Below are 19,373 nucleotides of genomic sequence, written 5' to 3'. Positions count from 1 at the left end.
CTCTTGCTATAGATCGCGACACCACAAATCTCTCTTACATAAAATTTATTTTTAATAAAGAATATAAGATGTCCCTAAAGTCTTAGAAAAGTTTTAAGCAATTAAAACTTAAAACTACATTAAAACTCTTGGAGCACTTTGTATATTAAGTTTATCTCAGTAATGCTAACACTGCCCTGGTTGTGTATTCCCTTCCAAAATCCTTCTATTCTTTCCTATGTATTTTAACTTTCTTTTTAAATAACATTTTATTTTCCTCAATTACATGTAAAACAATTTTTAACATTCTTTTTTTTAAAGTTTTGAATTCCAAAGTCTATCCCTCCTTCCCTTTCTTTTCCCCTCCCTGAGATATCAAGCATTCTGATATAGGTTATGCATGTACAATCATGTAAAACAATTCAATATTAGTCACTTAATGCAAGAAGACTTGAATAAAAGAAAGAAAAAAAAGAAGGAAAGAGAAAAGGAAGAAGGAAGGAAGGAAAGAAAGAAGCAAAGAAAGAAGGAAGGAAGGAAGGAAAAGAAATGCAGTATGCTTCAATCAATATTTAGACAACACCAGTTCTTTCTCTGGAGTCAGATAGCATTTTTCACCATGTCTTTTCGGATCACTGTATTGTTGAAAATAGTAAAGTCCTTCACAGTTCTTCCTTGTACAATATTGCTATTACTGTGTACAGTGTTCTCCTGGTTCTGCTTACATCAGTTTGTATCAGTTCATGTAAGTCTTTCCAGGTTTTTCTGAAATCATCCTGCTTATCATGTCTTATAGCACAAATAATATTCCATTAAATCTTATGCCAAAACTTGTTCAGTCATTCCCTAATTGATGGGTTTCCCCTCAGTTTCCAATTCTTAGCCACTACAAAAAAAAGAGTTGCAATAAATATTTTTGTACAAATAGGTCCTTTTCCTTTTTTGGAAATCTCTTTGGGATACAGCCCTAACAGTGGTATTGCTAGATCAAAGGGTATGCGCAGTTTTATAGCCCTTTGGGCATAGTTCCAAATTGCTCTCCAGAATGGTTGGGTCAGTTCACATCTCTACCAACAATGCATTGGTGTCCCAGTTTTTTCCACATCGAATCCAACATTTATCATTTTCTTTGTTTGTCATATTAGCCAATCTGGTAGGTGTGAAGTACTACCTCAGAGCTGTTTTAATTTTCATTTCTCTAATCAACAGTGATTTAGAGTATTTTTTTCATATGATCCTTGATAGCTTCGATTTCCTTGTCTGAAAACTGCCTGTTCATATCCTTTGACCATTTATCAATTAAGGAATGACTTGTATTCTTATAAATTTGACTCAGCTCTCTATATATTTGAGAAATGAGGCCTTTATCAGAGATATTTGTATATCTTTTCCTGTTTCTGTTTTCCTTCTAATTTTGGTTGTATTGGTTTTGTTTGTTCAAAACTTTTTAAATTTTATATTGTCAACATGATCCATTTTACATTTTGTAATGATCTCTATAACTTGTTTGGTCCTAAATTCTTCCCTTATCCATAGATTTGGCAGGTAAACTATTTCATGCTCTCCTGATTTGCTTATGGTATCACTCTTTATGTGTAAATTATGTAGTCATTTTGACCTTTTCTTGGTATATGGTATGAGATGTTGGACTGTACCTAGTTCCTGCTATGCTCTTTTCCAGTTTTCCCAGCAGTTCTATGAATTTTTAAAAATACTTCATTGACACTTTTTTCTTTTTTAAAAAAATTGGTAACACTATCACTCCTTCTACTCCCCCCACATCTCTCCTTCGGTCCCAGATATAACCTTTTCCTTGTAACAAGTTTATTCAAGCAAAATAATCTAAACATTGACTGCATCTGAAAAATTATTGTTCCTTCCTTCTTCTTGTCCATCACTTCTCTTCCAAGGGGGTGAGAACTATCATTCATCAACTGTCTCTCAAAGTCTTGGTTGGTTGTTCCATTGATCATAATCCTTAAGTCCTTTACAATTATTTTCTTTGTAGCCACTGTAGAAATGTTATTCTATTGTAGCCACTGTAGAAATATTATACTTGTTCTACTCATTTTTTTCTAAATCCATTCACTGAAACATTTCTTCCAGGTTTCTATGGATTATGCTACTTTCAAAATTTCTAACAGCAAAATAATGTCACATTACATTAAATCTTAATTTGTTCAGTCACATCATAATTGATAGGTACCCAGTTTATTTCCATTTTTTGCTCCCACAAAAAGTGATGTTTTAAATATTTGTGTGCATGTGGATATTTCCTCTTTACATGTCTAGTACTGATATAGCTAGTTGAAATTAGTGTCTTCTGTGGTAGTTAAAAATTGCTTTCCAGAATGGGTAGATAAATTCACAGTTCACCCAAAGTGTTTCAATGTGCCTGTCTTCCAATAATACATCCAACAATTGCCAGTTTCTAAATCATCTGCCAATCTGATAGGTGTAAAGTAGAGCTTTAGAGTCATTTTATATTGCATTTCTCTTATTATTATATAAGGCATAGGGCAGTTATGTGGCACAATGGATCGAGTGTTGGTCCTGGAGTCAGAAAGACTCATCTTCCTGAATTCGAATCTGGCCTCAGACACTTACTGGCTGTGTGACCCTGGGCAATTCATTTAATTCTGTTTGCCTCAGTTTCCTCATCTGTAGAAATGACCTGGAGAAGGAAATGGCAAACCATTCCAGTATGTTTGGCAAGAAAACCCCACATAGGGTCACAAAAATTCTGGCATGACTGAAAATGAAACAAAACAATGTTATTAAATATCAGGACCATTTTTCACGATCGTCGATAGCCTGTCTTTCTTCTTTTGAAGACTATCTGTTCATATCCTTTATTCATTTATCCACTGTGGGAACAATTCTTCCCATGTCCAAGCATTGTCCATGTCCAGGAATTTTGGCTTCCATTCTTTTAATCAAGTAATTATTTAAAACCACAAAACATGAAATTAATGAAGACCACTTTGGGAACACCAAAATCATTCACAGAGTAAGTATGTTTCTCAGTACAACATCCAAAGAAGTGACTGGGACAGCAAGGCATAGAATTTTCACCATTTCCCCTAGTACTTGATACTGCTATGCTACTCCTCATTGTTGGAAAATCAATAAAAGGTCAGATTAAGTCACAAAGTTTACTCACTAAAGCTCACATACTTTTCTCATTGGCAAGCATGTCAGGCCAAGCTTAAGTTGATTTCCTCTTATTTTACAAACCCCTAAAACCGATCTATTTATCTCCATGCCAACCTTGTTGCATATGTAGAAGTTCATTTTAAAATTTTTGTATCCTTATTGTATAACACACTGCTATCTACATAATAGGCTTTTAATGTCTAATGGACTGAGTTAGAGAAATGCACATAGATACTAAGGGAAAGTGATGATTTATGGAAAAGGTGGAAGAAGCTGGGAAACTATAGAAAATATGCACAAAATGTCTCCAAAAGCACAGTAGTCTGGGACCATTTAGAATCAATAACCTTAAGAATCCCAATGGTCCCTGAGGGGGTTAATGTATTATAGCACAGTATAATCGTTGTCATTTTTAATGAGAATTGTAATTCATCTATCAATATTAAGTGCTTACTCTATTTGAGGTTTCACAAAGAGTATGTGGGAGGTCATTTAATCTGTGCAAGTAGGCAGGGAGGTGTGTCCAACATTTTAGAAATGCCTCCATACAAAACAGTTTAAGATGCTTTTTTGTGCTTAGAGTCAAAGTCTCACCTATCTAGAATGATATATTCTTGATACATGAAGTTTTGTTGGACATGTAAAAAAGCCGTTTCAAGCCCTGCCTCATCCTTTCTTATTGGACAAAGACACACATTAAAAGTATTATGACTATGTCAGTTGCGATTGAGGAAACTTTTGAAAGAAGAGTTCTTAACCTTCCTCCATGTGCCATAGATTTTTTTGGCAGTCTGGAGAAGCCTAAGAACCTCTGATCAGAATAATGACTGTAAATGTATAAAACTAAATGTATTGGATTCCCATAGAAAATAATTATATTTAAATACATTTATCAACCTTTTTTAAAAGTTCATGGACCCTAGGTTAAGAACTGTAAAATTTTGTATACAAGGAGGTTAATGGCTGAGAGAACTGAAATATGAGTCTTATTAAGGGAACTGATTTTGTTGAAAGACAAAAAAAATCTCTATTTGTATGCTTTAGTCTCACGTGAATTTTCTTATGGACTTGAGCAATAGAAACAGTTGATTTTTTCATGGGATCTCAGACCATGTGTAATTGTACTTGCTTGGGTATATAATACTCTTGATATACTGAGTGGATTAGTCAGAGTTTCTTAGCAATATGCAGTGAGCTGGATTGATAAGAAATTCAAGTACCTACTCTCCAAGAATTAAGCCTTAGAGTTTAATTGACTCATGTCCCTGAAATGTAAGGCACGAAAGCCAGCCACAGGTGTGACCCCTGAATGTTTAATCAAGGCAAGGAACCAGGCCCTTCCTAACTAGACACAGTTACTCAGAGGAAATCAGAAAACGGGCCCATTTCTCTGGGAGTGGTTCAGACTATAGTAGCAGATTCTGAATTTGATCTAAGAACTTCAGATACAATCAGTTGTCCACTGAAGTTGAGTGACTCTCTCTAGGATAACTTGAGAAAAAGGATGCACCCTGGTTTCCCACCCAACTTAGTATAAAAGGTGTTTTGTTAACTGACAAAATTCTATTAGTGCTGGCTTCAGTACTGATGAGTATACACTTGACAGTAACTTTAGAGAGCTTGTTTAGTCCAAGTCTTGAACCAAGGTATCCATTTTTAGTGCAACATTCTAATCAGGTGATCATAAGAGTCTCTGCTAAACAACAACATCACAAGAGAGTTCATTCCAATTTGGGGACCACCCAAAGGTTAGGAAGTATTTTTTTTTCTTACACTCAATTCAAATATAATTTTTCTGGTAAATTCCATTCAGCAGTCCTATTTCCTCCTTCAAGAACTAAATAATCTCTTCCACATGGTAACCCTTCAGCTATGTAAAGATACCTATGATATACCCCTCTCTAAGCATCCTCTTGTCCAGGCTAAACATCTATTGTTTATGTAATGATAGAAGTGTAGTGTTAGAAAAGACTTCTGAGGTCATGCTATCTAAACCTTGCCTGAAGCATGAATGAGTTCTAGAGTATCCCCATAAACCATTACCCAGCCTAGTTCTAATCTGAAGCATTCTCCTTTTAGGCAGTTCTATTGGTTAGGAAGTTACTTCAAATATGGTACAGTGGAAAGAGCAGAATATGTGATGTCAGAGGACCTGGATTCAAATCCTGCCTCTCTTGCTTACTTCTTGTGTGACCTTGGACAAATCACAATCTCCACAAATCTCAGTTTTCTCAATTGTAAAGTGAAAGGATGTGGTCAGTCTCTCTTATAACTTGGGTAGACTGGGTTTCATTCCCCCACCCCCCAAAAAAAGAGCAAAGCTGTATTTGAGACCTAATTGGCCCAGGGAACTAAAGATAGAACCACCTCCTTGTTGCTTAAGCACAAAAGTCAGCATGGGAGGAGTCAGATGACTCATACTTTTCTGACTGGCAGGGTCAATATGGCCAACACAGACAGGAAAGTTGCATCCAACTGAATCAATACCTAAGATCCTTTCTGTATCATGGTTAAGTAAACTTCCTTTTCTAAACTTTTAGATGGCCTACTAGTATCTCATTTCATTCTAGTCCCAAACCTGAACAATTTGACTGGCCAGAGTCAAGTCAGGCCTATAACAGGGTTAGATTAGATAGCCTCTGAGGTTTCCTCTTTCACTCTAGTTCTATGATCCTAAGATCTTATATTAAAAATTATCTTTCTGTAACTTTGGTCATTTCATTGGTCCTAGTTCTCTCCTTTGGATCGAAGAAGGTTAGGTTCATGTCTTATAAAGAAAACTAGGAGTTCAAAGACTTGCATTCTGTTACTCTATTTCTAGGTCTGCTACTAACTACCTAGATCAGATCCATGGATAAGTCACTTTAATCTCTTTTGTCCTCAGTTTCCTCATTTCCAACAGGGAGTTAGATTATTTAAGAATAATTAATAATAATGATAATTCCTAGTGGTTCTTTCCTGCTCTAAAATTCGGGCACATGACTGCCTTTCAAATATCTGAAAATGGAAAATCATGTCTTCTCTTCTCCAGACTAAACAATCCCAATTCCTCCAACTGGTTTTGAGTCTTCTCACTCTACTAATTGCCCTCTTCTGGATGTGCTTTACTATTTGATAATCTCTCTCCTACTTTGTAGCACAGGAAACTGTTCTTAATATCTCTGACTTCTCTTTCTGAATATTCTCCATTTAATGACACACCCTAAAAGTTAATTACAGTTCTGTTTGTTTGCTTGCTTTTGTGTTATTTTTGGTTGACCACATCCTATCATTAATTCATATTGAACTTTCAGTGCATTAAAGCTTTCAAGTATTTTTCACATTCCACCCCACCCCCATCTTATACCTGACACTTGATTTTTTTAATTGCATGTCATCTTATTAGATTTCATCCATTATAACCTTTTCATATTCCAATTCCATTATCCATTACATTAGCTCTCATGTTTGTGTTCTCTGTGAATTTAATAAGATATATATATATGTATGTGTATATATATATATATATGTATGTATGTATGTATATGTGTGTATCTTTATTCAAATCATTGAAAAAAAAAGTTGAATTAACCAATAATCAAGTCTTGCAGGCTACCACAAGAGAACCAATTCTAGCTTTATGATAACACATTGGTCACCCTTCTTTGGGCAAAGCTACTTAAATTGTTCAAATCCACCAAACCTTAATAGCCTCCCTCACTCCACCCTCAATTCCCACTCTAGTTATTCTATTAGAATGGGATACTAATAAGAGATTTTCTGCATTCACCTTAACTAATAACCCCGGCAAAAAGAAAACAAGGTCTATTGGACAGGATTTTCTCTCCAAGTTCAGTCCACAAGCATTTATTAAAGAGTTACACCCTGGGGATACAAAGAAGGACAAAAACCCAAACCAGTCCCCCATCTTAATGAGCTCACAGTGGAATTCCCAATTATTCAGTGTAGGTCTGTAATAAATAATCGTTTTCCTTTATAAGGTTTACAAGCTAATCACTTAATAACCATTGATAGAATTGCATAGCACCTGAAGGGAACCTTGTGGGCCTATGGCTTCTAGAATTTTCCTCCTCCCCCGCCTTGTGAAAGAGCAGGACAATTTTTCCCTCATACATTTCCAACTATTCTTTCTGGTTCCCTACAATCTTTTGAAGTCTTGGATGAATAGTTTGTTCACCATATCTCTTAACTTTGAATGTCCTACATGATATAGCCTAAATAAATCAGTTCTTGAAGAGAGCAAAAAATAGTAACAGTGACGTGCTTACCCCAAACTCCGCACAACTGAAAGTGTGGCTAATTTTTTTTTCACTTTTTACTCAAAATACTGGTTTCTTAAGAACACCTAAACACAAGTTTACTATTTTTTTTACCTTTTCTCCTCCAATATAATTTTCACATCCATGTCAAAATAGTAACAATTCATGCAAAAATTTACACAGACCATGTAGTCTGCAAAAATCATTAATACAGTTACAATAGGAGTCATAATTATACTGTATCATCAGCAATTTCCTTTTATTCACTTTTCCAAGGAAATCACCTTCCCTCCCCTCCCCCCAAATTATCTAATATTAGAAAGAAAAATCAGAAAAATCTTGGAGGCCATCTAGTACAAAATATATCCAGAAAAAAATAATTATAATACACCCAATAAATGTTTACACAGTTTTTGCTTGAAGGCCTCCTGGGGGAGGAGAGGCCTACTTGGTTCTGGGCAGTACATTCCACCTTTAGATAGTCCTAATTTTTAGTTTCATGATAGGAAAAGGCTGTATAATGACATTTATTTAACTTACATGCAGAGTATAACCTGCAAAATGCTATGCTGAATGAATCAAAAGCTGGAATTAAGATTGTCAGGAGAAATATCAACAATCTTAGATATGCAGATGATACCACCCTGAGGGCAGAAAGTGAAGAATTAAGAAGCCTCTTGCTGACTGTAAAAGCTGGCTTGAAGCAACAACAACAAAAAATATGATCTTGGCAAATGGCCCTACCATTTCCTGGCAAATAGAGGGAGAAGAAATGGGAGCTGTGTCAGATTTTACATTCTTGTGCTCAAAAATCACTGCAGACAGGGACTGATGCCATGAAATCAAAAGACGTTTGCTCCTTGTAAGTAAAGCTATGGTAAATCTGGACAACACTAAACAGCTGAGACATCACCTTGCTGACCAAGGTGTATAGTCAGAGCTATGGTTTTCCCAGTAGAAATCTATGTGAGAGTTAGACTATAAGGAAAGCTGACAGAATCGACACTTGAATTGTGGTGCTGGGGAAGACTTTTGAGTGTCCCTTGGACAGTACAAAGATCAAGTCAGTCAATACTTAGAGAAATTAACTCAGATTCTTCACTGGAAGGTCAAATACTAAAGCTGAAGCTTAAATACTTTGGCCACATAATGGGAAGATAGCACTCACTGGGAAAGACCCTGATGCTGGGAAAGATTAAAGGCAAAAAGAAAAGGGGACAGCAGAGGTTGACATAGTGTCATGGAAGCAATGGACATGAGCTTGGCAGTCTTTGTAAGACAGTGAGGGATAGAGGGACCTGGTGTGCTATGTTCTATGGGGTCACAAAGAGTTGAACATAAGTGAATGGCTCAACAATGACCAAAATTTTTTTTAGCAATCTTTTCTTTATTACATCAAACCCAAATTCTCTTCTTGGTGGCTTCTACTCATTGTACCTGATTCTGTATTCTGGGTCCAAATGGAATAAGTCTAATTCCCATTCTAGATGAGAAAATACCTGATGACAGCTCTTAATAATTAAAATGGTCATCTGCCAAGATATCCCCTAAGGAACAACTATATTAATAATACAGAAGTAAAGCCAAATGAAATTCTAAAATTAAGGAGAAGCACCACTGATCTCTTCTATTCCGTAAAGAAAAGGTGTCAATCTCAAAGCAGACCACTAAAGCATATGTAAGTATCCCTGTAGGTCACATATTGAAGTGTTGTTGTTGTTCACTCATTTCACTCATATCTGATTGTTTGCGAGCCCATTTGAGGTATTCTTGGCAAAGATACTGGAATGGTTTGCCATTTCTTTTACCAGCTCACTCTATAGATCAGGAAACTGAGGCAAAGAGGGTTAAGTGACTTGCCTAGGGTCACATAGCTAGTAGGTGTCTGAGGAAAGATTTGAACTCAGGTCTTCTTCACTCCAGGCCCTCCGCTCTATCTATTGTGCGACCTAGATGCCCATACATCTTTTTCTTTAATTTTCCCCCAATTACATGTAAAAACAATTGTAATGTTTTTTTTTTAATTTTGAGTTCAAAATTCTCTTCCTCCTCCCTCATTGAGAAGACAATATGATATAGGTTATACGTTTGTAATCATGCAAAACATGTTTCTATATTGGTTATGTTGTAAAAGAAAAGATAGGGGGAGAAACAAGGAAAATAAAGATGTATGCTTTGATCTGCATTCAGACTTTATCAGTTCTTTTTCTGTAGGTGGACAGCATTTTTCATCATAAGTCCTTTGGAATCCTCTTAGATCACTCTATTGCCAAGAATAGCAAAACCATTCACAGCTGATCATCTTACAATACTGCTGTTACTGTGAACACTCTTCTCCTGGTTTTGTTACTTCACTCTGCATTCATTTGTGCATTTTTCCAGGTTTTTCTGAAAGCACCCTGCCCTTCATTTCTTACAGCAAAATAATGTTCTGTCACAAATATATGCCACAACTTGTTCAGACATTCCCCAACTGATGAGCAGCTCTTCAATTTCCAATTTTTTGTTATTACAAAAAGAGTTGTTTTAAATATTTTTTGCATGTATTGTTCCATTTCCTTTTTAAAAATTTAACTGATCTATTTGAGATACAGACCAGTAGTGTTATTGCTGGGTCAAAGTTTTATAATCATGTGGCCATAGTTCCAAATTGCTCTCCAGAATGGTTGGATCACTTCCCAACACCATCAACAGTGCGTTAGTGTCCCAATTTTCCCACATCTACTCCAACATTAGTAATTTTCCTTTTCTGTAGTATTAGCCAATCTGATAGGTGTGAGGTAGTGCCTCAGAGTTGTTTTAATTTTAATTTCTTTAATCAATAGGGATTTAGAACATTTTTGCATGATTATAGATTGTTTTGATTTCTTCTTTTGAAAACTGCCTGTTCATATCCTTTCCTGTCAGCGTGGTTTTCCTAATATTACCTGTCTGACCATTAGGGAAGCCCAAGAAGAAATAGAAGATGAAGAGTACCCAAGTGGGAAAGGGTTTGGTACCAGTGTTCTGTCTATCTCCCAGATCTGGGCCAGAGCTGGAATCCTAGGTTAAGACTAGAAGAAGGCAGGGCTTGGGACCAGGCAATGTCTCACCCAGAACCTGTGTGACTACTTAAGGAAATAATCTCTCGAGGCATTGATTTCCTTATCTCTAAAATAAGGTGTGTGTGGGGTTGGGGGTGGGGGAGTGGTGCGGGGTGTGTGTGTTACTAGATGGCTTCTGAAGCTTATTCCAGCCCAGTGTGATTGATTGCCTTATGCCTAGAGTAATATGAAGGAAAACAGGGGTGTAACCAGGTCATATGACAGTTAAGAATGGAAAAACCCTGCCTCTGGCACAACACCTTAACCAAGAACTGAATCTATGGGCATGAACAAACAAAATAAAACAAAGCTGCAATTACAATATGTAATACGGGTTAAAATAATCTTGACATCATCTCAGAGGAAGGACATGATTCTGATATAATCATAGGTAGAATTTTAGGGAAAAGGTGGCTACACAGTTTCAAAGAATAGCTAGAAGAAAAGAAGGAAAAGCTAAAACAAGCAGCAGCAAATTAAACTGTCACTTAGAAGAAACATAAATAGGTGGACCAAAAACTTAGCAACTTTACCTGTGTTTGACATCTGAAAAATAAAATGCAACCAATAGAACTCAATAATTTAATGAGGCAACAAGAAATATTAGAACAAAGTCAAAACAGTATGAAAGGTTAGAAGAAGAAATGAAACATCTAATATCAGAAAAAAAGAAATTGACATCAAAAAGACATCAGACAGATCACTTAAAAATAATTTGATTCCCTGAAACTTAACAAACCAACCAACAACAACAAGAAACCACTGGATGCCATATGTCAAAAAATCATTAAAAATGTCCGGTTTTATTAGACACAGGGAGCAAAGTAAAAATAAAAATCAATTGGTCACCTTTAAGCAGCCCCAAGTTGAACATTTCCCACAATGTCATAACCTGAATCCAGAGTTTTCTGGTCAAAGAAGAGAAGAAAACTACATTTATGTTATATCAAAAGAGAAAGGTACATCCTATGAAATGGAGTACAATCCTAAAGGGGAAAAAAGATTATTAATAGAATGGAGGTCTTTCAGACATTTCTGTTGAGAGAACAAGAATTAGGCAGAATCTTTGAAATACAGACATAGGACACAATGCACCTAGAAAGGTAACAACATTTGAAAAATGTGAAGAGGCTAAATGGTCAAATGTTTACTTTGTAACAGAGGAAAAAGAGATGTTTGTCCCTTAAAACCTTATTGTCCTCAAGAGCTAGTAAGGGAACAAAGAAAAACATACTTTAAGCTTGGGTGGAGTTTTAAGCTCTTCTGTTTGATTTAGGAGAGTAAAGAAGATGGAGGAGAAAATGAATATATTATGGAAGAAATAAGTAACAACATCCCCCCGAATTTGAGTATGTCAGAAGAATATTTAAATATGGAGGTAGGGAACAGAGGAGTGTTTCTCATGAATCTCATTCTCATTGAAGGCAAATTGAATACACATCCTGAGTGCAGTATACAAATACATTAAAATCAGTAGGAAAATAGGTTGGGACTAGAAGAGGCAAGAGGAGTGTTTAAGAGAGTAGAGAAGAGGGAATAGCCAGAAGGAAAGCAAACTTCAGCTGTGGAGGACAGATTATAAGGAAGGGAATAAACAGCTAGAAGTTAAGGGTAAGACTCATCAATTTAGGTCAAATTTGGATAAATAAAGTTAAGATGAGCCCACTCCTTGTTGCTGTTCAGTCATTTCATTCCTGTCTGATTCTTCATGACCCAACTGGGGTTTTCTCAGAAAAGATACTGAAGTGGTTTGCTATTTCCTTCTCATTTTAGAGATAAGAAAATTGAGGCAAATAGGGTTAAATGACCTGCCCAAGGTCACATGGTTAGTAAGTGTCAGAAGCTGGCTTTAACCTTACAACTTCCTGACTCCAGGCCATATGCTCTATCCACTGTTCCACCTACCTGCTATAAAAGGAATATGATAGAGTCATAGAATAGAAACATTATGATAGGAAATGACATGAAATAAGAAAATAAAATCATAACCATAAATGTTAATGAAATGAATTCACCAATACAAGAGAAGGTGGCAGGATGGATTTAAAAGTAGAATCCAATAATATTTTGTTTAGAAAAACATCCTTGAAACCAAGATTTATGTAGTACTAAGATTAAGGAGGAGTAGAGTAGAATTTATTATTCCTCAAGTGAATTCAAAAAAAAGCAGGAGTGGCAGTCATGATCTTAGTTAAAGCAACGATAAAATTAAACATGGTAAAAAGAAATAAGTAGGAAACCTACATCTTATGCTTAAATGAACTAAAGGTAATGGAATGGCATTACATAGAAACAACTGATTTTTTATCAAAGAACATAATAATAAGGCAACATATCAAATCTTGTGAGATTCAGCCCAAGTAGTTCCTAGAGAAAAATTTATATCAATATTTGTAATCATCAACAAAAGAGAGAAGCAGATCAAAGAATTGGGAATAGAACTAAAATAAAACTAGAAAAGCAACAAATTTAGAAGTCCAGATAAATTTAAAATGAAAAATTTAAAATTAAAAGATAAAATTTAAAAAAAAAAACAGTCTTTGAAAACACTAATAAAGACAAACAGGGTAAATTACCTCCTTTTGTATCCTCAGCACTTAGCACTGTGCTTGGCACATATTAGACATCTAGTAAATGTTCACTGAATGATTAACTTGATTTATTGATCAAATATTTGTTATAAAATATTTCTACTGCATCAGGTGGGTAGAGTGGATAGTAAGATATAAAAAATAATACCTTATTCATTAAAATTAATTGATTTGATTGTAAATACTTATTAAATTTAGGTGGCTGTATTGATGCTCAATATCATACTTCCAATAAGACCTTGTAAAAAAGACAGGTATTATATCTATTTTTATCCTTCTTTACTCTAGGCTAAATACCATCACTTCCTTTAGCCTCTCACTATTCTGTTTGCCCTTTTCTGAATTGCCTCCAGTTTCTCAATATCCTCCAGAAAAATCTAATACCTGAAGAGAACATAATGTTCCCATTACAATCTGATGTGGGCAGGAAATAAAGGGCACAATTTCCTCACTTTTTCCTCTACTCAATTATTTCAAGATCATATATATACATATATATGTATATACACACACATATATATTTCTGTCAACATGCTGATGACACAACTTTGGGCTTCTAGTCCACATATATATTCCCACCTCTTTTTTTATTTCCAGACAAACTGCTATCTAACCATGATGACCCCATCATGTACATATGAAGTTAATTTTCTGAACCTAAGTATAAGACTCTCAATTTCATCTTTTTTTTAGATTCATCCTACTACTCCTATCTCTCTTTTTGGATCCTTGACTCAATTATACAGTATATTAGCTCCCTTTCCCAGCTCTGCATCATTTGCAAATTTGATAAACTAAGAGGTCAAAGACTAAACCATACCTGAAGAAGAATCTCTTCAAAATCCTCATCTATCATCTCCTTCCCAAAGGGATCCATTCTACTTTCAGACACACTAGTCACTTCCAAGTTTTACCCTATGCTAAACCCACATCTTCTCTAATTTCCACCCATCATTTCAAGTTCTTCCCAGAACTAGTTTAATCCTTTTTCTATGTGACAGCCTTATAAAATCTTGAAGACTCCTCTAACTCCCAAGGCTTCAATTCAATTTAACAAACATTTATTTAGTATTCATTACACGCAAGGTACTGGGGATAGAGATGAAAAAAAAAACAAAAGAAAAGCCAACTCTACCTTCAAGGAGCTTATGTTCTAACAATTCTAATCCAACTTTCTTTTTGGGTCCCATAATTATAGATAATGAAAGTCCAAGGACTTTTGACAAAGACACATGAGAAATTGTTTACCTTGAAATGTTCCTGGTTTGTAGGGAGAGTTACTTTGTCCACCTATAAGACACCAAGAGGTTGATTTGTTATTTGACTTGAAGACAAATATCTTAGAAATTAAATATGCAATATATAACATTTAACCCTGTTACTGTAAACATTTAACTCAATTAGATTCAAAGCTGTTTACTTATAGGTCTCTCCTATATAAAATATTTGAAGTTCATAATTTTCTGAGGGTACATACTTAATTCTTAAGCTCTCAGGAGGTAAAAATCCACGTAGTTGGAAATGGTGAGTTAGAATCTGTAACGTCTATAACCTAATTTTACATAGGTTCCTCAAGCTATGAGGATTAGACATCCTAAATGACTCATCTATTATCCTACTGCTAGGAAATGTCAGAAGTAAGATTTGACCACTGGCTTTCCTGACTCCAAGTCTAACTCTATCCATTATGTTACATTGCCTTTCTGGAAAAGTGAATTCTTCACTTTAAAAGCAAATAGCTCTTTGGCTAATTTGTGCTTATAACAAATTACACACACACACACACACACACACACACACACACACACCACACACACCTGCTTTGGTGGGCAAGGAGGGCTGTATCATTAAAACTAGTTGTACGGAACATTATCTAATCTTACATTTCATTTTGTCTATGTAAATACATTATTACTTATACAACATAAATAAATATTGAAATTCATCATTAAAAAAAGAATTACAGTGCCTTTCTATCAAGATAATTATTTTTCATTTCAAATTCTTAACATTGGTCACCCTCTCTTCTAGTCATTTCTTCAAGGGCTACGAATGACTAGGTTATAAACATCTATAAACAAATTTGCATTTAAAAAAATTAGAAGATCATAGAAACTAAAAATAATTCAAGTCAGTCATGCTCAGGCTTCCAAACTTTCCAGGGATTGGTCTTCATCACTTCACCAAGAATATGGAACTCAACAGAAATCAGCCATTTGTGATTTCAGTTAAAGAAGTACAAAGGCAGAGAAAAATTGCATAGCAGCCCAGAAGAGTTATTCATTGTGATACTGGTAGGGTCCGTTTCCTGGACAATATCTAATGGGTAGACGCAGCTGCTTTGAAACCCTAGCCCATCTTCCTCCAGATTCCTATCCCTAAATCCTTCTAGCCTGTGAGTTCTCTATTAACACCAGTCTTTTACATGTTAAACTCATACTATTTTTCTTTTCTTTTCTGACTTAGGATTAGTTTTGTAGTAACAGCTTAGACACTGCTGAAATTACCTAAAAAAGAGATAATGAAATTCCAGGCCTCTGCTTAAATTTCAGGCCCATTCCTTTCCCTTTAAGAGACAGAGGAAAAAAAAACAACAACAAAGAATACAATACATCCTTTCAAATATAAGGGACAGGGGAAGCTAGGTAGAGCAGTGAATAGAGCAGGGCCCCTGGGCTCAGTAGGATCTGGGTTCAAATCTAGCCTCAGACACTTGACTCTTACTAGCCGTGTGACTTTGGGCAAGTCACTTAACCCCGATCGCCTCCCCTTCCCCCTCCAAAAACAAACAAATATAAGGGACAGCTCAACAAAAAGCTCTGCTATTTATCTAAACCATTGTGTTAAATAGTGTAAAATAGTATAAAAGATAGTTTTGGCTGAAGGAATAAACCTTTTAAAATTTGATTAGGATTTTTTTAAAGGAATATAGCTTGCCAATGAAACAAAATAATCCCATGTAAGCAACCTTTAAAACTCATTAATTCCATTCAGTAAATTAAATTAAAGTGAAAAAACAAACAAAAGAAGAGTAGCCATATAACTTTCTAGTGGTGCTGAAAGCTTGAGGGGAAGCTGAGATTCCATCCATAGGGGGCATAAATGTTGTGTATCTAGTAAAGCTGGAATTGTATGGAGGGGTATGCCTCATCTAGTGACTACTTTATGAAGCAGAATGATATAAAGACAGATTAAAAATATCTCAGTCAAAATGAACCAAAAAGACACACTGTCTAAGGGAAGAAAAGCGATGCTTGGGGGTCTGCATTAGAGACGGCAGGGCCATATTGATGAATTTAAATATCCACTTATCAAATTCATCAGTTGGTTACTGAAGAATTCATAACACCTAGATTCTTTCAACAAGAGCTAAAAGAAATCTGGATATAAACTTGAGGAAATCCTATAGGACTAAAATGAGGCATATCTTTTGCATAAATGAAGAGTCTTTTTCCAACAGTGTGAGGTAATCCTCCTCTACCATGACAACAAAAGGTTGTTCATACTAAACAAATAACCATAACAGAGGGGAATCAGAAGGAACCTGATAGGTCACCTAGTTCAATCCTTAACCTTGATAGATCTGAGGCTCAAAGAGAGGAAATGACTTGGCCAAGGTCACACTTTTTAGAAGACCCAAGACTAGATGATCTGTTTATTAGGCCTCAGATTGAACTGCTATTAGCTATGTTTCCTCTCCACCTACCAAGACAGAGCCTGGGCAAGTCACAGCCTCAGTAGCAATGAGGTGGTGCTATAGATAAGAGAGACCTGGAGTCAAGAAGATATGAGTTCAAATCCAGTCTCAGATACTAGCTGTATAACCCTGGGAAGTCACTTAAAATATGTGCCTCAGTTTCCTCAACTATATGATGGATATAACAGCACCTACCTCACAATATTGTTGTGAGGATCAAATGCGCTAATATTTGTAAAGCACTTATCATTGTGCCTGACACTAAGTATACATTATAAATGCTCATTCCCTTCTCTTCTCCCTCCATGGACTTCAGGGAACTTAGGGTTCTCATGTACAATGCGTAATCTAATCTCTTAAAAATAAGCTATGAATTTATCACTAGTATTCTTGGAAATCAAGCAAGCAGATAATATATTCAATTAAAAACAACTTATAAATAGTTAAGTGATAAATAAGTACTTACCTGGCCTGTCCATGGCTGTTAACTGACTGTAAAAGAAAAAAAGATAGTCATGCAAGACTTTAAAGTCCAAAAATTATTTGCTTATAAGTACAAGTTAACACAAGTTAAACATATCTCTTGAAGCATAGGTTGTCATAGAAAGTTGACAAATAAAAATCAATTATGTAAAGAGATTGTTTCTTTGTTAACATACAGTACGGATGTCCACTCAAATCTGATTCTGGAGCCATACTGTGATATGGAAATGACTCTGGGTTCATAAGGTCTCCGCCAGCAAACTCTGACAAGTCATAATAAGTTGGAAGGGCTCCAAGTATGGTCGATTAGCCCTGAGTCTGTTCCTTCAGAACCAGCACAGCTAAATTTAGAGAGGCTTTTCCTCAGATTGGCATCAGGCTCATCAATATATTGGCCACAGTCCCTCCTGAACACAATCTAGGGTTGTAGGCTGCAACTTCTCAGAGTTCACTGCCAGAATGCCCACACCAATAAAATTACAGATGTTTCAAATGCTAAATAGTACCACTCACCTTATGTAAGGAATTGAAAATTACCAGGGTTATAAAGTTTGGGAGCAAGTAGAGGTCATGACTACAGGATTAGCACCATAAATTTTGCACGGGAAGGCAACTCCAAGACCATGTGGTCCAACTCCCTCATTCTGCACGTGCAGAATTTGAAGCCCACTGAGTATAAATGACTTGCCCAAAGTCTGTCTCCTACCATCTCACACCCATCAGACTGGCTAATAAGACAGAAAGTGAAGTGACAAATTTTGGAGGGGATGTGAAAAAATCATGACACTACTGCACTCTGTTGGTGGTGTTGAAAACTGATCCAACCATTCTGGAGAACAGTTTGGAACTCTCCCCAAAGGATTGTAAAACCCTGTATGGCCTTTGAACCAGCAATACCACCCCTATGTCTGTATCCTAAAGAGATCAAAAAAAGAGAAAAAGACTTCTTTGTACAAAAATATTTAGAGCTGTTCTTTTTGTGGTGGCAAAGAATGGTAAATTGAGGGTATTTTCATCAATTGGGGAATGTCCAAGTTGTGGTGTATGATTGTGATAGAATACTCTTGTCCACAATAAATGACAAGCAGGTTTCAGAAAAACCTGAGAAGACTAATATGAATTGAAGTAAATTGAATTGAACAGAACCAGAAGAACATTGTACACAGTAACAGTAATATTGTACAGTGATCAACTGTGAATGACTTAGCTATTCTGAGCAATACAATGATCCAAGATAATTCTGAAGGACATATGATGAAAAATATTATCTACTTGCAAAAAATGAACTGACAGAATCTGAGTGCAGATAGAAGCATACTTTTTGAAACTTTCTTTATTTTTCTTGGTTTTTGTTTTGTTTTGTTTTTGTCTGTGTTTTCTTTTTCAACATGGCTAATATGGAAATATGTTTTGCATGACTTCACATGTAGGATCTATATCAAATTGCTTACCTTCACAAGAAAGGGAGAAAGGAGGGATGGATGGGGATGATTCTGAATTCAAAATTTAAGGAAAATGGAAGTTAAAAATATTTTATGTGCAATTGAAAAAATATTTAATGAAATAAAAATATATTGGGGGTGGGGAGGAAGAAAAGGACTTGAATGTAGGACTTCCAACGAGCCTGGGGGCAACTGCTGTTGGATATCTAATTGACTATCAGTACAGGAAAGAGAAAAAAAGGCCTCTCCTTAAGCCTAATACTTTAAATGGTCATTGCAGAATACCATAGAGAGAGATCAGCCATATAGGAAGTAAGACAGAAAAACATAAACAACAAAAAACATTTGCTTCATCTGTGCTCCATATCACATGTGAATGGTACATTCTTCTCACCATCCGCTGCCTGCCTACCTACTGATGCCATTTGCTTCTAGGATTCATTTGGACTATCCAGACCTCCACTGTGCTGGGTTTAGCTACATCTCCTCTGCAATTTCCTTTAATCAAATTGGATCCATCAATCTAATATGAGGGGAGTTCTAAGGTAGGAGGAATGACAAAATGATTTGTTTGAAGCCTATTCCTCAGATCTGGTATTTTTTTGTATGATGGACTTCAGAGGCTGCCACTGAGCCTAAAGGCTGTGGGTACTTTATCTAACGTCACAAAGAGGAGTCCATTC

At 35.8% G+C, this 19,373-nt stretch overlaps 1 protein-coding gene across 1 annotated transcript in view; it reads right to left on the bottom strand.

Annotated features, from left to right (window-relative positions):
- The window catches only part of PLSCR1 (phospholipid scramblase 1), a 58,888-nt gene that overhangs the window by 18,142 nt on the left and 21,373 nt on the right, over window positions 1-19,373 (bottom strand). Inside the window, exons 2-3 of the mRNA XM_036753406.1 lie at window positions 17,232-17,257; window positions 14,317-14,358 (exon numbers count right to left, since the gene is read on the bottom strand). Coding sequence (XP_036609301.1) covers window positions 14,317-14,358; window positions 17,232-17,244 — 55 coding nt within the window. The 5' untranslated portion in view covers window positions 17,245-17,257. The remainder of the gene's footprint in view (window positions 1-14,316; window positions 14,359-17,231; window positions 17,258-19,373) is intronic.

This window comes from Trichosurus vulpecula, chromosome 4, assembly GCF_011100635.1.
Source record: "Trichosurus vulpecula isolate mTriVul1 chromosome 4, mTriVul1.pri, whole genome shotgun sequence".
Taxonomy (NCBI): Eukaryota; Metazoa; Chordata; class Mammalia; order Diprotodontia; family Phalangeridae; genus Trichosurus; species Trichosurus vulpecula.
This window is presented reverse-complemented; position numbering and strand designations above follow the sequence as displayed.